We start from the raw sequence: 18,515 nt of genomic DNA on the forward strand, positions 1-18,515 counted from the left end.
CACAGACACAGACACAGACACAGACACACACACACACACATATATATAGCTTTAATTTATTTTTAATTTCAGTTTTAGTTTCAGTACTTGCAGTACTTCAACTTATTTCAGTTAGTTACCAAGTTCATGTTTTTCATCTAATATTTCTATTTTATGTAATATTATATTTTTACCGCTTTATTTCAATGAACAATATTAAAAAATATCAATACTGTCCCTTACATTTTACATGGCATGATTTATCATGTAACAGCATCAATCTTCAATGCACATTGTACAGGAAACCTTCAAAAGCACTCTTAAAGCATATCATGGAATGGTGATATACATTGCCTACCACAAGTGGTGATTTAGTCATGTTAAGTGCTATCAATCTACGCAAAAGCCTGACACATAATGACATGCAAACTGGCCTCAGATGCCACTTTTGCATTATGTATGAAACACACATATCAGCCATAAACTAAAGAAAGAAGCTAGGGTTTCAGACAGGCAAAAAAAAAAAAAAAAAAAGAGCCAGACATTTTTCTGCACAATTATTAAAAAATAATGAACAGTATGATACTTAACATCTATAATAATATGAATTGCTGATCGGATGACAAACTGAAGAGTGCAGGTTTACAATGACAAAGGAATTTTAAGAAGTCTATGGTAATTGTCCGAAATCACACGTAATTCCCAGCCTGTACCAATTTTTCAAAAATGGTAAAATCAATTTTAGTGCTATTCTTACAATTGCTATGGCTTTTGTGCCATAGAATGCCACCAACAGTCTCTAGAGGAAAAAAACCCCCACCATTATCAGAAATGGTAGAACTGGGAGAGAGTATGGAGGCGAGATAAAGAAATGGACAAAGACGGGGACTCAAGAAAGCATAAGAAGAGCAATGATTTTCTTTCATTTTCACCCTAAGTGTCGCTGGTCACAGGCAGCGTCTCAAACGGGTCAAGTGGCTGTTATGTGTGGCTAAGTGGTTGCCATGGTGATGTTTTCTGTGGTTTTGTCGAACAATTTACCTTGAAAACTAGTTATCTTTCGTCTGAACCCTGGAAATGCCGCGAAAAATTCATTACCATTTTACAGTGAGGTCATCAATAAGGTATTCATTGAACTTGACTGATCTGAGATGACAAAATACCACTTAAAATAATTACCAACACTAGTTTTACAACTAACCTCTCTCCATGCATTCATTGTTCTACAGCGTTACTCTTCAGATTTCCCCTCTGGCCGTCGTGTGGCTGTAATATCGATCAAGACTTTAACTGCTTCTCAGATTCCATTCAGTCAACATACTGACAAAACTGCTCATCTCTCTGTTCCACTCTAGCCCTGAGATGTGCAAGTCTGGGTCTGTCAATAAGTATTTGGATCTTTGTTTTTATAAAAGGCTTCTTTAGTAAAACACTGTCTCATCCTGACACACCTGCAATCCGAACCCTCAAACGGAAATGCTGCAAGGCCATCAGCGGCATCTGATAGGTGCCTTGTCCAAAGGAACCACTTTACAAGCTCAATCTTGCTTAAGTTTATCAAATGAACAACAGCTTTTAAGGACATCACATCATCAGAAGAAGTTTAAAACATCTGTTTCTGGTTTTATCAGTATGCATTAAAACTAAGCGAATGGGACGTATGAAGGATATAATTGATGGTTTCTTAAACCCCCACTTGATTATGTCTTAGTAATTACAAGCCTTGCAGACATGTATGGTTCACAACATTGTACACAGTTTGCAATGAATCATCCCTGAGAATGAAGGTTTATTCCCACCTGTCAGTTTGTGTTAGCCAAACTGTCTCTTACTGTCCAAATGGTGGTATGATCCTTTTACTGCCTGGCTGCATTGTGGGAAATGCTTATTGTTGTATATTTTACCCATTTAAGCACTTACAAAGGGTAGTAAATGTAAAAAATGTAATATTTAACGTTATATTTGTGCATGTTATATTTAACATTCTATTTTTTAATAAACTGGCATATCAGTATAAGGGAAACAGAGTCTCTTACGTCCTGTAACTGCAACATTAATTTTACAAGATTGCAAATCAATTTTAATCAATAAACTGATGACTTCAAAAATTAATTTTAAATGGTCATACGGCATAACATATAAACAAATATATTTGATGCAGTCTCAGTTAATATAAGGACATAAAAACGGCAAATGATCCAATTGTAAAATAATAAAAAAAAATGTTTAAAACATATTTAGATTAATTACAGCATGCCACATTGCAGGACACTGCTTAAAATTATGTCAATTACATATTTAATATTTCAGTGATTTATAAACAGATCAGACAATATTGTTCCAGTGCAAAATATGAATTAAACTAACTAAATATATAAATAATTATTTAGTTATTCATTTTTATTTTATGTATGATTTATAGTAGGGATGCACTGAAATGAAAATTCTGGGCTGAAACCGAAACCGAAAATTCTGGATGCACTTGGCACAAACAGGAACAAGTATACTACATAGAAACTTCCTGTCGCCTTTTTGTCTTTCGGCCTAAAACCGAAATTGCAATTTTCAGACGATATTTTTCGGTGGCCGAAATATTGGTGCATCCCTAGTTTATAGTATTTAAAAAAGTTAAATCAGGTAATTTATCCACACCCTTTCTATGTGTAAAACTGACTGTAGAGCTTTTAGTACAGTACTTACCCCCTGCTGATCCAGCTTCAGCAGTTGTTCTAGAACTTTAGGTGAGCTGGTGGCCAGTCTGAGGCACTGAATGTTGACCTCAGGAACTACGTACTCCAGCACCTCTTTAAGAGGGAGTCCACGGGAAGTCCCATGCTTAGCCGTGGAGGGAACGGCATCCTCCATAATTGAGCCTCTCAAAGTGGTGAGCTGAAAATGTATAGAGTAAAGAGAGAGAAGTTTATATTCGTAAAAAGGAGGAAAGAGTCCACAATTTTGGTTGAACTGGGCAAATGTATCCATTAAATGAATACACAGCATGCTCGAATCCTGAACAGATGGATAAACCATTCTCTTTCGTTGTCTTCTCAAATGGCAAAGCACTCTCTAAGAGTGTCCCTGCAACAGCACTGAATCCAGCGACATGCCCTGCCAACCTTTTAGATGAATAATTGAGTTCAACTAACTGTGGCAAATGCTGAAGTAACGCTTTGGCTTTTAGCAAAAGGACTACTGTATGCTCAACCGCCAGTTCAGCAAACTATCCAGTCACTCTTAGGAAAAAACCTGGCAGGCCACATATGAAAGATCCCTTGCCATTTTGAAAGCCACACTGGTTGGGACTTTTATAGCGTCAGTGGTGAGAATCATGTAGTACAGTAAGGTAATTTATATCACCATACATGGAAAAATTCAATAGTACGCCACAAACATCATCCATCTTGAGCTGATTTTCAAAACAAACAATGATATTATTGAGGCAGGTCTGATTTGTATTCAGAGGAGATGATGTAAAAGCTTCTGGAAATGCACTTAATGGGAAGATGGAAATCAATTATAGATGGAAATCAATTATACTGTATATATAAAATTAAAAGTTTGGACATATCCATGCTTCCCTTTATTTATACTCCTGAACCTTACTGGCTCAAAAACCAATGGATCTACAGAAGTTTGGTGCATGAAGTTAATGGTGCATGTTAAACAGCGTGTTTTACATATGCCATCCTACCTCGCTGGTCCTGAAGATGACCCTATAATTATACTGTGGTCCCTCCTTCCCCTCCTCCAGCTTTTCTCTCCGAATGCTAACTGCCACCGGGCCTAAGTTCTCATCAACACCGAAGTAGTTCTGGTGCTCTTTAGAGAAAAGTAAGAAGAGTAAGAAAAGACATTATATAGTGAGAGATACACTTTTTGGTAACCAAGTGAGGTCATCTATCGCTATAGTAAGCAGACCAATCAAATTAATGTCTAGATTGTAAAACATACCTTTACTGAAAAATAATTTGTGGTAGTAGTATGCGCCCATGTCAATGTGCTCAATGATGTAGCGTTTGATGCAATCCCGTGGAACAGCGTAGTTTTCACGAGAGGTGTAATTCTCACGGGACATTTCCAAGACGGAAACCCCCGCATTGGTGCAGTGTGAACTTAAAGTAGACTCTATAGTATAATTGTCACCTACATTGTTGTGGGGTCCACTCAGTTTCCTCTCACCTTCACCACCTATCTCATTACGAAAGTACGGGCAGCTCAGCACCAAACCATTGCTCTTCCCATCCCCTTCGTCAGGGTCTGTGGAAGCTTTTTGCCCTAGTTCCTCACAGCTGTCCAAAGGGGACTCGCAAATAGACATGGGGTCAGGACTGTCCATTCCCCCACCAATTTGATGTTGGGATGCTGCAGAAGCCCCCGTAGTAATATTCTTTTGACGTGCTAAGTTGGCACGATTGGTAACAGCCTCACTTATATTGAAAAGCACGCTCTGGACATCATAGTGGGCGAAACATCTCTGGAAACTCAATGGACGACCGTGTCTACTACAATCGTCATGTTCGCTTAGTTGCCGCTGTTCGCTCTTCATAGTCTTCAGTCTGCGGAAAATGGACGTCTCGCCCTTTTCAGATTTCTGTCGCTGTAGGAAGGACTTCTCCCTTTCCCGACTGTAGAAGAGTGAACTGTCCACATAGTCTGAGTAGTTCGGAATGCAGAGAATGTCCCCCCTTGCAATCTGCGCAGCAGTCTGGAGACTTGGAGAAATGGCGGCCTCATACCGGCGAAATTCTGGAAAACCATGCGGAGGTGGTGCGCTCGGTTGCTCTGAGAGTTCTGGCTGGAAAACTTTCAGATTGCCAAAAAAACCTTCATCGGGCAAACCCTGGTGATTGATGGAGGATGTGCTTCCGTACTCTCGGTGCAAATTGGCACCTGTATTGGGGTTGACTGCAGTCTGATCCATGTCCTCTGCCCCTATATCGCTGATGGTGACGTCACTATTGCTCCTCTTCTGGAGAGCGTGGTGTACTTTACCAGGAGAGTGGCTCAGAAGTTCACCAAGTCCATATTTTGCCTCCAGAAAGCTGGGGTTGGGAGGAGAACCTGGGCTTTGTTTGACCACATTTTCCGGCAACTGACTGGGTTGTCCATTCTGGAAGGTCGTCATTAGGCTTTCGTATCTGGGTGGTGGACCATGGCCATCCTTCTTCTGTGGCCAATCTGACACTCTTGCACGTACGCCCATCTTGGGCACTGCTGGTGTTCCCTGTGTGTTTGCACCAGGAGGTCCCATATCCCCATTCAAGGCTTGAAGCTTTTTGGCAAATAGATCATCAGTCTGCATCTCTGAGGTGAGGTGCTTCTCAAGCTTCTACGGCCTCGTCTGCTGTATCTCTGGTCCTAAAGTTAGGGACATTCATACCTGGCGTTAAATTGTCCAGACCAGAAATTCCAACTCCAGCATTTTATGGAATAGCAAAGGAGCTTGACTGCGATGGGAGAAGTCTGTGAATGAAGACTGACCCACGTCAGGGCGTTCAGACCTATAGGTCTGTAATCCATAGGAGGAGAATGGGTCTCTTTATCTCTGTTTCACTGTCAAGGACAACTGCTCACTCCATGGGAGGGCAAGCAGGAGATGCGGTCATTTCACAGGCATGTAGGCTTAACAAAGCCAGGTGGGATCTCTCTGATGCTCTGGAAGGAAACGAGAAAGAGAGAGAGAGAGATCATTAGAGAATCCTTTTGGGAGGGAGAGATACCAATGTGACCTTGAAAGAATGCAAAGCACTCAAAATCCTCAACTGAACAAAGCATCAGCAAAAAGGCCAATTAATTGAATAAGGGTTTGAATGTCTATTCAGAAAGCACATTTCTATTTCACCTGAATGCATGCCATTTCTGGATCATCTATATAACAAATGTACCACTTTTTTAACCTTCGTGCACAGACTAATTAGAGATAAAAATCGAATGAAAAAGCATTAGTGATCAAGGCACTCTACTACCTCTGATAAAAAGCAAAATAGATCCAGACTACTTTTCATACAGTTTTAAGCCGTAATGATATTCAGTGTGGTTATTTCAAGAGGTGTTAACAAAACTTTGAAAAAAATAATGCAATTTTTTTTTCATTTACATAATTTGCATTTGAAAGTACTTGAGAGATGGCCATCTTTTTACTGTATGTCCTTTTCACAAATAGCAAAACAAGATACAAGCTGATGTATTTAATCAGAATGAATGGCCTAACAATTCACAATGAAAATGACAAATTATTAAAATGATTTACCAATGCGTTTACCTCTACCTTAAATTGTTTTCCAAATCTATCACAATTTTAAAATCAAATTAAAATTAAAATTAAAATTAAAAGTTCTTCCACTGAGTTCAGTGGTTCTCAAATAGAAAAGAAACAATGGGATTAATAAAATGCAATTAACCATAAATCATACATTGTTAGGACTGCAAAATAAACAGGAATATTAATCTTTAAAGGAGAAAACGCTCTTTCATCTTTTTTTTTTTTTTTTTGACGTCACAGGTCGCACATCGAATCAACTCATACATGAAGTTAAACGTTGTTACTTAAATCTAGGCCTATTCCAATTATACTTGGCTTATGAAGTTCACAGTAATTTCAATACATTTTAATATATGATTTAAGAACATTTGTTTTGATTTTGGTATTGTTTTTGGTCACCACTTGATATTCAATGTAAAATCTGGGTACTGCACCAAAAAAAAAAAAAACAGTTAAGAATTACTGGTTTAGTGCAATGAACTCAGAGAAAAGAAGAACACTCAGGGAAAGCGCTTTCCAATATCATATCGTCAAAAAATAAAGTACTAGTGAGAACGGAAAAGAGTATAAATTTACAGTACTGACAGACACTGCCACGGGTACACACTGAAATTCGACAACCTAAAAATAATCCTTCGAAAGGAAAGCTGATTAAACTGGCGTTTATTAATAATGTGTTTTGGATGCACAATCCTGTCTGTCTGTTACATTCACACTGACCCCAATACCTTTAACTATCTCTAAAAAAACACATCTTTGTGTCAGCATCAACACCAGCTATCCACTATGTTGAGGTTTTGCCTTTTCAAATTGCAATACCTGTCTAAAATTCACTGGATTCAGAGCTGTGATTTAATGTCAACATGAAAATAAAACTGACCTTACTTATTTTATACATTTGTCTTATTGTACACAACTCATGGGAGCATATTATTCCAATAAAACAATTGTTTTTGTAATCTTTAATCAAGAATTTGTAATCTTTAATACATAACTCCTCCTTTAAAACGACATTCTTTTTCAGCTGATGTCTAGATAAAGCAAAGGGGGAAATTTCTGTAATTTATCAAAAGACATGGCACTGACATTTGGACAAAGTGACACACGTTCATCCCCAGAGGAGATGCAGGGGAATTATTGCTTTTAAATGTGTGTGTAATCAAAAATTGAAAATGCAAAAGTTCAATGATCAAAAACATTCCCAGCAGCACTGAACATTGGCTTAACTGAACATGGCGTGAACAGAGAGGGCCTGTCAGGCTAAATTTAGCATCGGGCAACAGACAAAAGCTAAATAATATGTGCACAAATGACAAGCCGTTTCATTATTAAAGAATGCTGTTAAATTTTAAAAGGAGGAAAAAGCAACATGTAAGGAGTCTCTCTTTTACAAAACAACACAAAGCTTTGATATCCTGGCAAGTGATAGGGTGAATCTCACGAAAACTGCCAAAAATGGTCTAGAACTCTATTTCACACCAAAAGCAAAGTAATTAATTATAAATTATACTTTGCACCCATTTTAAACACAAAAATGCATTTAGGAAAACAAGATTTTTTTTTTCACACAGTTACATTATTTTCATGACAATTATGCAAATGCCATCAAGCTTTCAATATATATAATGGTAGAATTTGCTGTATGGAATTTATTATTATTATTAAAGGTGCCATAGAATGCAAAAATCACTTTTATAAGGTGTTTAAACACAGTTGTGTGGCCGCAGTGTGTGAAAACAACCAGCCTATAATGGTAAAAATCCACCCACTCATTTTTTTATAATCCCAATAAATCATAAACAGTCTCTCCAAACGAGCGGTTCCAGATTTTTCAGTATTATGATGTCATACTCTGGAAAGTCCCGCCCATTTGTGACGCTCTCTGCCCTATTAGCATAGACACCGCCCTGAGTGAGAAACAGCAGTCTGCCATTACTGTTTTCTTGCTGTAGCTGCTAGAGATACAATGTCAGTGCCAAAGAGGCATTACAAGTGTTGTGTTTCGGGATGCACCAACGAACATAGGAGTCTCCATAGACCGCTGAGGACATGGTGGTTAAATTAAATTTTCAAAGGAAATGTCCCGAAAAAACCCCCAGAAAAGTCCTATATGTTTGTGCTAATCATTTTACTAGAGATGCACCGATTGACTGGCCAGTGATCGGAATCGACCGATTTTTCGCATGACCGGCCCAGATTGGTGACCGGTCGGTCAGTCTCACGTCTTGCCGATTCCGAGCCAATCCTTTTATTGCCTTTTATTGTAAATGCATCTAATGCCACTTCAGATGCAGCTTCTGTGTTTCCTCAGCAGTGGAAAGATAGAGTTTGTTAATACTAATTTCCTTTGAACGGTAACAACTCTACAGTTTCTTATTATTCTAACTGAATTAATTGAAACAAAGTAAGAATTTGATGTGAAAGATGACACATTTAATAAGGTTAGGGGAAAAATGACCATTTATAAACAGTGGGAAATCATCTTTTTTGTTACATACAGCAACAAATTTTAAGTTAACTATTTCTTCCTCTTTCCAGTCATAGAGCACTTTATTTTGAGAGTTGTTTAAGTGAGAGAAAATCTGTAACTTAGTCCAGATTGGGGGAATTGTAATGTTTAATCATTTCTTTTATTATGTATATAATTTTTGCATTGAAATTTGCATAGATTTTAGTCTGTATATGCTGTCAATTATAGTTCTTAGAAAGAAAATTGAAACGGCAAAAATCGGTATTGGCAGGTCACACTTACAAAAAATTGGAAATCGGAATCGGCCAAGAAAATTGCAATCGGTGCATCTCTACATTTTACGCCGGACTACCTCACAAACGAGGGTCAGTTCAGCGCTGGAGTTGTGCAAAGGTTGATTCTGAAATAGGGATCGATACCAACGCTTCGTGCGCAAACGACCAGACTTCAGACAAAGTAAGCATCACGCATCATATTTTGTTTTCCAAAAGAGCTTCTTGGCTCTCTGTAAGGCTAATGTTGCTAAAGCTACCATTGTCTCTGCCTGTTTTCACTAATGCTGCCTTCACGTCCAGAATGATTGTAAATAGGAATGTGGTAGTTAAAAATTGCATTTGGAAGCAATGTGATGTAGGTAACACGGTCACCACTAGTTAAACCGTAACACCGGTATGCCGGAGCATGAGCTCTTGAAGCTCCACCCTCTTCTGAAAAGGGAGGCGGGAGCACCAGCTCATTTGCATTTAAAGGGACAAACACAAAAACGGCTCGTTTTGGCTCATTCCCTAAAAGTGGCAATTTCAACAAGCTATAAAAATTATTTGTGGGGTATTTTGAGCTAAAACTTCACTTACACACTCTGGGGACATCATAGACTTATTTTACATATTGTAAAAAGGGGCATAATAGGTCACCTTTAATAAAAGTAATTATCTTTTTTTCTACATTACTGGATTGAGAATTTAGGAGGAAATTATGCTTAACTGTCAAGAAAATAATGCCGTGTTAAGTGGTCCTAGAGGCATAATTTTCACTATGCAAAATATATATTCTTATTTTAAATTAAATTCAGAATGTTTCTTACAGAAGTTCAAAAGAAAAACAACAATCTGAAAATCATAATCTAATATCCACAGCTCATAGCTACATTCAGTCCAAACGCACGTCTTAATCACTGAAAGAACAAGATACTCACATGAATTATTCACATCTTACTGTGAATCCTCTGTGGTTTTAAAAATGTATATGTCAGAAGGTCTGTTTGTCCTCCAAGACATACAACATTACTGTGATCCCTAACAAATATCTGTTTTGGGACCAGTTTACTTTGAAATAAATGGAAATATGTGTTATAATAATGTGTACAACATCTTTAGAGGCAGTACCACATTAGTTTCCCAATAAACCAGCCTTATCCAAAACACGAAAAGAAAGAGAAATAGTGCATCAAGCACTAGCATAGGCTTGAGAGGACAACAAATTGCACATCTGAAAGGCTCCCTCCCACCATCTCCCGCTGGGCTTCAGAGCCAGGCAAATGGCCAATCCAGTCCCCTCCAACGCCCTCCGTCCAGCTGCAGTTCCTGTACAGGTCATTGATTAGCATGAACCGGTCCCCTACTTTCAAACGCTTGCTCACATGCATTGTGCCGTCCAAACAACAGAGCTCATCATCGCTATCATCACCCACCGCAAAGACACACTGACCCAATCTATTTAGACAGCTGGATCTATAGCGGGGACTGTGACCACACTGGCCCGTCTATCATTTCCAACAGCCACTAAAATTAAAAGGAGTCCCTGTCTGCCCAGGGTTTGATAGGGCAGAAGACATAAGGGAATATTTGAACTAAAGGGATTTTTCTCGTTAGAAATATCCACTTCCTGACAGGCATGACTTAAAGAATAAGCAGCTTACATGGACACTCTTGTTTGATGTCAGGTGATAAATCCACAACATTTTGATTGTTTTCTAGGAAAACAGATTTAGTTAAGTCGAATGCTACTTAAATTTAAACTACCTCAATCTTTGCCGGATGATTGACGGGAACAGCAGTCTTTTTTGAGAAATGGGTTTTGAAACAGATCAAAACAATGCTGGAAAGGAGGTCAATGCACTCACAGAGTGCACTGTCTCCGTCTGTCCAAACCACATATAGAAAGGTCCCAAAGTCCACACTGAAAATCTGAAATTCATAATCTAATTTAAACCTCCAAATAAACAAAGTTTGAAGTTTTTAAATTAAGAAATATTTAAGATTCTGCACTATTTCTAGGTCACTAATCAACTAATCTGTAACATGGGCCAGAAGTAGCAAAAGAAGCTCTCTGGATCTTGAATCATGCTAAGTAACATAAACATTAAATTTTGCACAAACGTGTGGAGATCGAGTATGGAACGATATTCCGGACAATTTTCAAAAGGAATTGCAAATTGTATTTTCAATTGCGTTTTTCGAGCACTGCTGTCATGAAAGCAAAAGAGGCAAATACAAAATCAGAAATTTTAAAATGTATTTAAAAATCAACATTCAAATGTTTTACGCAAATGTTACGTCTCACAATTCAAATTTTTTTCTCAAAATTCTAAGTTTACATCTCTCAATTCTGACTTTTTTTCCCCGAAATTCAGTTTACATCTCGCAATTTAGTTTGTTTTTTTGAAATAAAAAAAGTAATTGCGATCTTTTATCTCACAATCTGACTGACTTTTCCCCCCCAAAATCATAATAATGTTATCATCTCTATTTTATGCAAAATAATCTAAAATAGACATACTTTAAATAATTGTTGGTCCCTACTGTGTGTTATATTTCAAAGATTAAAATACTGAAAAACTTTACTCCATTTCTGCAGTAAACGGAGACTTTCCTAAGTCCAAATCAATGCTACAAGGTTACACCTAACAGATTATTGCTTCCTGTTCTGTCCACTTTTGTTTGCTCCTGGGTTTTATTGAAAAACAAAACAAAAGGATGACTTTGACAGAAGGGTTGAGTAAATTGAGCCCTGCAGTTTCAGCAGGGTAACTGGGGTGAGCAGACACCTAGTAGAACCAGAAAGTTTTGACATCAGCCTCAGTGAACACAAGGGCTGGGTTTTGACACAAATTTCACGATTCGATTCGATTACCAATTCGATTTGATTTGATTCAATATCGGTTATTTTGGATATATATCAGGTACAGTATATGCCAAATTTTCTCAAGGAAAAAAAATCTCTCAACTAATGCTGTAAAATATACATGAGAGTCAGTTGGTACTACATTACTATAATACTGAAGGTTAAAATTGACTGATTTTTTTAAATTACACAATGAAGTTTTTAAAATAATAAAGTTATTTGAGTGACTTGCATTTATCCAATAGAGAGTTTCAATAGATGCTTTGCAGGAGAGGGATTTTGTATACGCCCTCTTCTATATAATCGAGTGCTTTATGATTTTGCGGGGCCGAGAAACGGGTGAAGAATACACGCTGTTACTTTCTTGATTTTTGCTTATGAGTTATTGATTTTAATAAAGCGAAGCCATTTGTATATGGTGATTCGATAAACTTTCTTTTAATCAAGACTCCGAGTAATTTATTAAGGGTAACACATTATCTGGATGTAGTTCATAAATCTCCAATACGGGTTTCATAGTGGTAAGAACTCTGCTGAGCTGATCAGGACGTTTTGCTGTGGATCCTGAACTTCATATTATACTTCCCATCAATAAGAGGTAAGGGCTGTATTTGTTCATGACAGCTACAGATGGGGGAAAAGTGTGTATATAAGGTTTATTGGTTCATTAAGAGCGAAATTACTCAACACTTTGCACGGCTGAAACACGGATTGAGCGATTAAACGAGACAGGATATGGATCTTTCTTTTAACTTACCTTCGGATGTCTAGTTATGTTTATTTTGTGCTGAAACTGGTATTAATGTGGAGAAGATGATTAGTTCACATGCGCCTCGCGCTGCCGCGTCTGTTGAACTGAGGCGCTACAGTGATCTGTCACTCCACATTAAACAGCGCTAAAACGGCATTTGTTGTTTGAATATTGCAATACAATGGACATAATTTGAAATCTGAGACTTTGTTTCATATTAAAAGTACCAAAGCACAATGCTTATTGCAATAAATTGGATGGGAAGTGCCCTTCAATGTTCCATCCATTAACTGAAAACAGGCTAGACTAATCGATTCTTGGAATTTAAGAATCGATATCGTTCCGTAAAAATGAGAATCGATTAATATCGATATTTTTTACCCAGCCCTAGTGAACACCCTACATGGGCACACCCTGTCAGATGCTGTCAAATAGGGCTGAAACGATTATTCGACATTATCGACAATGTCGACAATAAAAAATTGCTCTCTTGATGTAATTCAAGAGAAGAAGACAGCGCTTCGCAAACGCAGCCGAACCTAAGGCTGCTGAGCGGCGTTTGGATGAATATGTAAATATATACTGCGCGCTTTCCTCTCAATAACAAAATAAAACACATGAAAAACTGACAGCGGTGAGAAAGCAGCAGTTTAAAATGCATCTGATTACAGCGATGTGGATGTTTGCAGAAGCTTTGCAGTTCTGTACTTCAGTAAAGTCCAGTCACGTCACGTTTATTTATATAGTACTTTATGCAATAGATAGCCTTAAATCAAGCAGCTTTAGGGGCCATTCACATATTGCGTCTTTTGCGCGCTCAAGTTCATTATTTCAAATGTAGACGCTCGGCAGGCGCGCTCATAATGGAAGCGACGCGGTGTGCGTCGCGTTAATTTTTTCCAGGCGTATCCGCGCCACATCAAGATAAAAACATTTCAACTTTTCAGAATGCCGCAAGCTCACCGCGGGTCATGTGACAAGAACAAACCAATCAGCTTCATCCTTTCCGTAACAACATTGAAAGCTCAGCTAAGATTGAAGGAACAGCTGATCATAGCTGTACAGGGATAGCCATTTTTAAATAAATTTAGCAGCAGAGCTACTGCAAGCGATTTTTTAGTGCTGCAAATCCATTTATCCTTTGCTGAAACTTCCGCGTCTTCATGGAGAGCGCAGGTCATGGTTGCTTAGCAACGGCAGACTCCTCCGGAGCGCAAGCGCTTGAACGCTTTGGAAAAAAAGCAGCGTTTTCCACGCGTTTTAGGCGCGACATGTGAACGGCCCCATACAGTATTAAACATGAAAAACCAGAGTCAGTGTCGCTTTCAGTTAGAATTACAACTTGATTTTTTTGTGATAAAGCAGCTCTCCAGTGTGGAGCAAGCTAATGATGAAATCTTTTTATTAGTGGGGGAAAAAACATTTCATTAAAGTTATAGTTTGGTTTGCAGAGATCAAAGCTTGATCTAGCTCAGGACTTTTTTGATTATCATAACCCTATAAGGTATTTTAAGAGAGATTATGTTGTGAATAAAATAGTTTATCCAAAAATAAAGTCTTATCACTTAACCTTTATTTTGTTTCTTATCCATATGACTTACAAAAAGAGATCTTAGGCAGAATGATGTGTCATTCAGCTACTTTCTCATATAGCTAATTAAATGGTGAATAAGAGTTTCTCTGCCATCTCATTTTGTGTGGGACTTTGTATAAATTTATTGTATAATTGTAATTACATAATGACTTTTAAAAGCTGAAGTGATTACCTTAATTTATTTGTTAGAATATGTATAACTCAATATTTTAACTAATTGCAAAAGCTGAATAATCAACAAATGTCTACTAAATAAATCTGCGAAATAATTGATGATCAGCCGATTAATCGGTCCAATAATCGTTAGATTAATCGACGATCAAAATAATCGTTTGTTGCAGCCCTACTGTCAAAGCTTTCCAGGCTCTTTCGCTTCAGCCTTGAGCTCACCTACATTTCTCATTCCTGAGACGCTGCCGGGAGGTCTTGTGTTCTCATTTCCCTTTCCTTGTTAGGAGTAAGGATGGAGTCTCTTTGGCGCTTATGCATTCCAGTGCTAGAGACACTATAACAAGAGCCAGGGGCCTATGTGCCCTAATACCTCACATACCTCACATGCCACGAACACTTCTAGATTTATTCCAAGCGACGGCATGCAGGAAACCTACAATACTGTTTCACATGGATATTTCAACACAGAGTTCATTAGCACAGTCTAAAATCCATAAGACAAACATGGATAGATAGATAAGTGTTTGACTTGCAAATGTTCTTTTTTAAAAGAAAATAATTAATTATATATTTTTATAGAAAACAATTGGCAAACATGATTAGATAGATAGATACTTCAGCATCAGGCTTTCCAGCAAATATAAATCTTTCCAGCAAATATAAAACTTTATTGCTAAAAATAAAAATAGCTTATTCTCATGTGGTAGGCCCCGGCTTGGCAAGCAGAATGACGACTAGATAAATTATATCTAGAAATCGAAAATAAAATTGTTTTTATTATAAATAAGTAAAATATTTCAATTATAAAAAAAGATTAAAAAAACATACCAAGTACTTCAGCTCTTGGTTGATTTATCTTCCAATTTACTGTAGTTTCAGGCTTTGTGTATGTAGCTTCACAAAACCAAAATGTCACCTTTATAATGAAAAACTGAAGGCTATCTCTGCTGCAAACTACACGTGAGGATGTGAATGCTGAGAAAGAGGGGAAAAGGAACAGACCCAATGAGAGATTTGCGAACAACAATAAACAAACAAAGGGCAGATCTCACACCCTCACAGGTAGTGTGGGCACGAGTTGAAAGGTTGGATCCCAGGGGGTACACTGAGGGGCATTCTGAAAGAAATACAGCAACTGACCTTTACCATTTGGGTTAATATAATTTCCAGGTGTGTACCAAACAAACACGGCCCTCCAACAGTGAGCAAACAGACAAGGAACGGCCCGTGAGAAAGGGCTGTGGTTTAGCATTGGGTCAGTGTTCTGGCTTAAACACAATAACCCACATTTCCTTCATTTACAGTATGATACAGCCCAGACATGACTACTTCCTAAGTATTTTGCAAAGCGATATGACCTCTACTTGGCAAGATTTACACAGGAATGCAGGCTTGTGTGCCAGAACATGTCAAGATCTTGTCATTTTCAGTGCCAGAACTTTAACAAGGAAGACCCATAATTTTATGCTAAAAGCTCACAGCTTGACTGCTTCTACCCCTCTTAATTTAGGAATAAAAAAGCCCTCGATAAGTCAAAGTGTGAGAAAACACTTTTTTCCACTCGCTTTCATGACTTCAGACTCAGCTTTTGGCTTTGACTAACCTGGATAACATGTATCAGCTGTTAAAATGAGTCAGACAGCCAGTCAGCATCTGCTACACTAGACACGACTGCCTGTGATAGAGTTTATGGCACCCGGCCCAATGAGATATAAAGTCCTGTTAATGACACAAGCTGCGAACACAGTATTTCATGTACTCACTGTCAATCTTATCAATAACATCTGGAATCGCCCTTGTTTAGACAGATTTTTATGGTGGCCGAGAGAGCTCAATACGCTGCAAATGAAAAAAACACACATGCAAATAGAAAAAAACACCTGCAAATTAAGAAAACATCTTCATAAATTTGACAACACACGCGCTGCAAATGCTCACAACACAACCAAATAAAGAAACGCTGCAAATAGGCACAGACCACATCGGAAATGTTTAAGGGATGAACATGGCTGGGTGCAAAGTGATGAACATGGCTGGGATATATTTATCAATGTTTGCTCTGAAAGGTGAGATTTTTGTTTATTTGAACATCCTGATCATACGATTTCTTTGCTTTTTTTTTTAATTTTAGCCTAAATAAGCTGACAAAATACACTTACTGTAACTGTGAAAGCATGTAAGCTGGCTAACTTACTTTACAACTTCCCTTACAAAAATTAACCATATGGTTTTACTATTCAAATAATTAATAAATACATTTATTATGTAAAAAGTAAATAAAAACAAAAAATGGTAACTATAGTTAAACCACGGTAACCACAAATTAACCATGGATTTACTACACTAACCATAGTTTAACCATGGTATTTGTACAACTGTGGTTATACAAATGGTAATCAATACAAAAAAATGTAATAAAAAGTTAATTTTCGTTTTGTTGGGGTAATTTTGGCATTGTTGGGGTCCTCCCATTGTGGTCTTGTACGTGGCAGGTACAACTGAGGGTAAATCTATTGCCCCCTTGAGTTCTGAGGTTTGTCACTGCCACTAGAATGGACCTTAAAGTAGGGCTGGGCAAAAAATCGAATGCGATTTTAATGCGAATCTCGTCAGTAAAGCCGCTTCTGGTGATTAGTCATAAATCTCCAGCACATGCTTTCAGATGGAACGGCATTTACTACACAGAGCCGTAGATCACTGACAAGCTACACAAAATCGTGTTCAAAATCACAGGTGATTCATTGCGATTTTGAACACGATTTTGTGTAGCTTGTCAGTGATCTACGGCTCTGTGTAGTAAATGCCGCTCCATCTGAAAGCACGTGCTGGAGATTTACTACTAATCACCAGAAGCGGCTTTACTGACGAGATGAACATGAAAATCACATTAGATTTTTTGCACAGCCCTACCTTAAAGTCACCATAAAGTCAAAATTCTTTTTAGGTTTTATAATAAATTTATTCGTGCACATCTTTATTTTTATTCATGTGCCCCTGGTAATTTTGAATAAAAAAAACTTTACTCCCCCTCCCCAGGACAACAACCTCCCACAGGAGATTGCCGCACATCTCAATAATGATCTAGCAATTCAATCAGTTCTCGATGGACAAATCCTGCCCTATAATTTTTCTTGTCCAAAAACCGTTTCACTCAGATATATGGCACAATAGGGAAGAAAAGACCCAATTTCCGCTTTAAGCTGACTTGAAGTAGTGGTTGACTATACATAATCAATTAAAGTGTTGAGCACTAGTGGCAGCAAATGGAACTGCAACCTGTTTGGCACCACCACTGGTGATGAAAATACATAGGACTACGCCATCTTTAATTAAAGGCACAATATGTAATTTTCGCCGCTAGAGGGCGCGTATTCAAAATAAACAAAGAGGCAAAGGCGTAGTTTGATGACGGCTTGACTGAGTGTGGAATCATGGGAGTTGTCGTCTTCATCCCCACAGCCGATTCAATCCGATGGGGCTCGGGCAGAAATCATGTTCATGGATGAGCTAATGATTTATTAACGTAGTAGAATGAAGCAGGGTGAGGCTGAAAGCCGTTGAAGCGAAACGAGGCCGCTGAACGAGTGTGACACACGGCTCGAAAGCAGCGGAGCTTTTATTATGCCACAGTCGACCGCTTCCGCTCCTTCCAGTCGTGCGTATGTGGGAAAAAAAGGCAGCGCTGTTTTACCATACTAGATACATTTGAAAGTTCTGTTATAATGCTACTCTGTGCGGTCGTCATCGGTCTATTAAAACGCACAACATATTAAAGCATCTTTGGTGTTTCCATATTTTCTACAAAACAAAACCGGAAATCGAGGGGTTATGACGTCATTAGCAGGCGACACAATGACACTATGGAAACGGTCCGTGTCACTAGTTAAAATGGCTTATTTCTCTGGATTTAAACATTCTTCGAAACATTTGGGATAGTGTAAGTAAGTACACAAGTCAGCAAAATATATAACACTGTTCTACTGGTTTTTGGATATTTTAATAAAAAAATCTTACATATTGTGCCTTTAAAGTAAATTAGACTCAAATTAGTGTATTAGCACATGAAAATTACAGAAATTATATTAACATTAATTTTATACCATATTTACTCGAATTCCAATCTTTTATTTTTGTTACCATCCATTAATAAATAGGCTACCATCCA

General features: G+C 37.9%; 1 protein-coding gene across 2 annotated transcripts in view; it reads right to left on the reverse strand.

Moving 5' to 3' along the window:
• Positions 1-18,515, reverse strand: part of LOC107695057 (signal-induced proliferation-associated 1-like protein 2) — an 85,656-nt gene that overhangs the window by 29,321 nt on the left and 37,820 nt on the right. For both annotated transcript variants that reach the window (XM_016494843.1, XM_016494842.1), the window contains exons 2-4: positions 3,931-5,634; positions 3,671-3,798; positions 2,680-2,868 (exon numbers count right to left, since the gene is read on the reverse strand). In XM_016494843.1, coding sequence (XP_016350329.1) covers positions 2,680-2,868; positions 3,671-3,798; positions 3,931-5,281 — 1,668 coding nt within the window. In that variant the 5' untranslated portion in view covers positions 5,282-5,634. The remainder of the gene's footprint in view (positions 1-2,679; positions 2,869-3,670; positions 3,799-3,930; positions 5,635-18,515) is intronic.

This window comes from Sinocyclocheilus anshuiensis, unplaced genomic scaffold (assembly GCF_001515605.1).
Source record: "Sinocyclocheilus anshuiensis isolate Anshui unplaced genomic scaffold, SAMN03320099.WGS_v1.1 scaffold26, whole genome shotgun sequence".
Taxonomy (NCBI): domain Eukaryota; kingdom Metazoa; phylum Chordata; class Actinopteri; order Cypriniformes; family Cyprinidae; genus Sinocyclocheilus; species Sinocyclocheilus anshuiensis.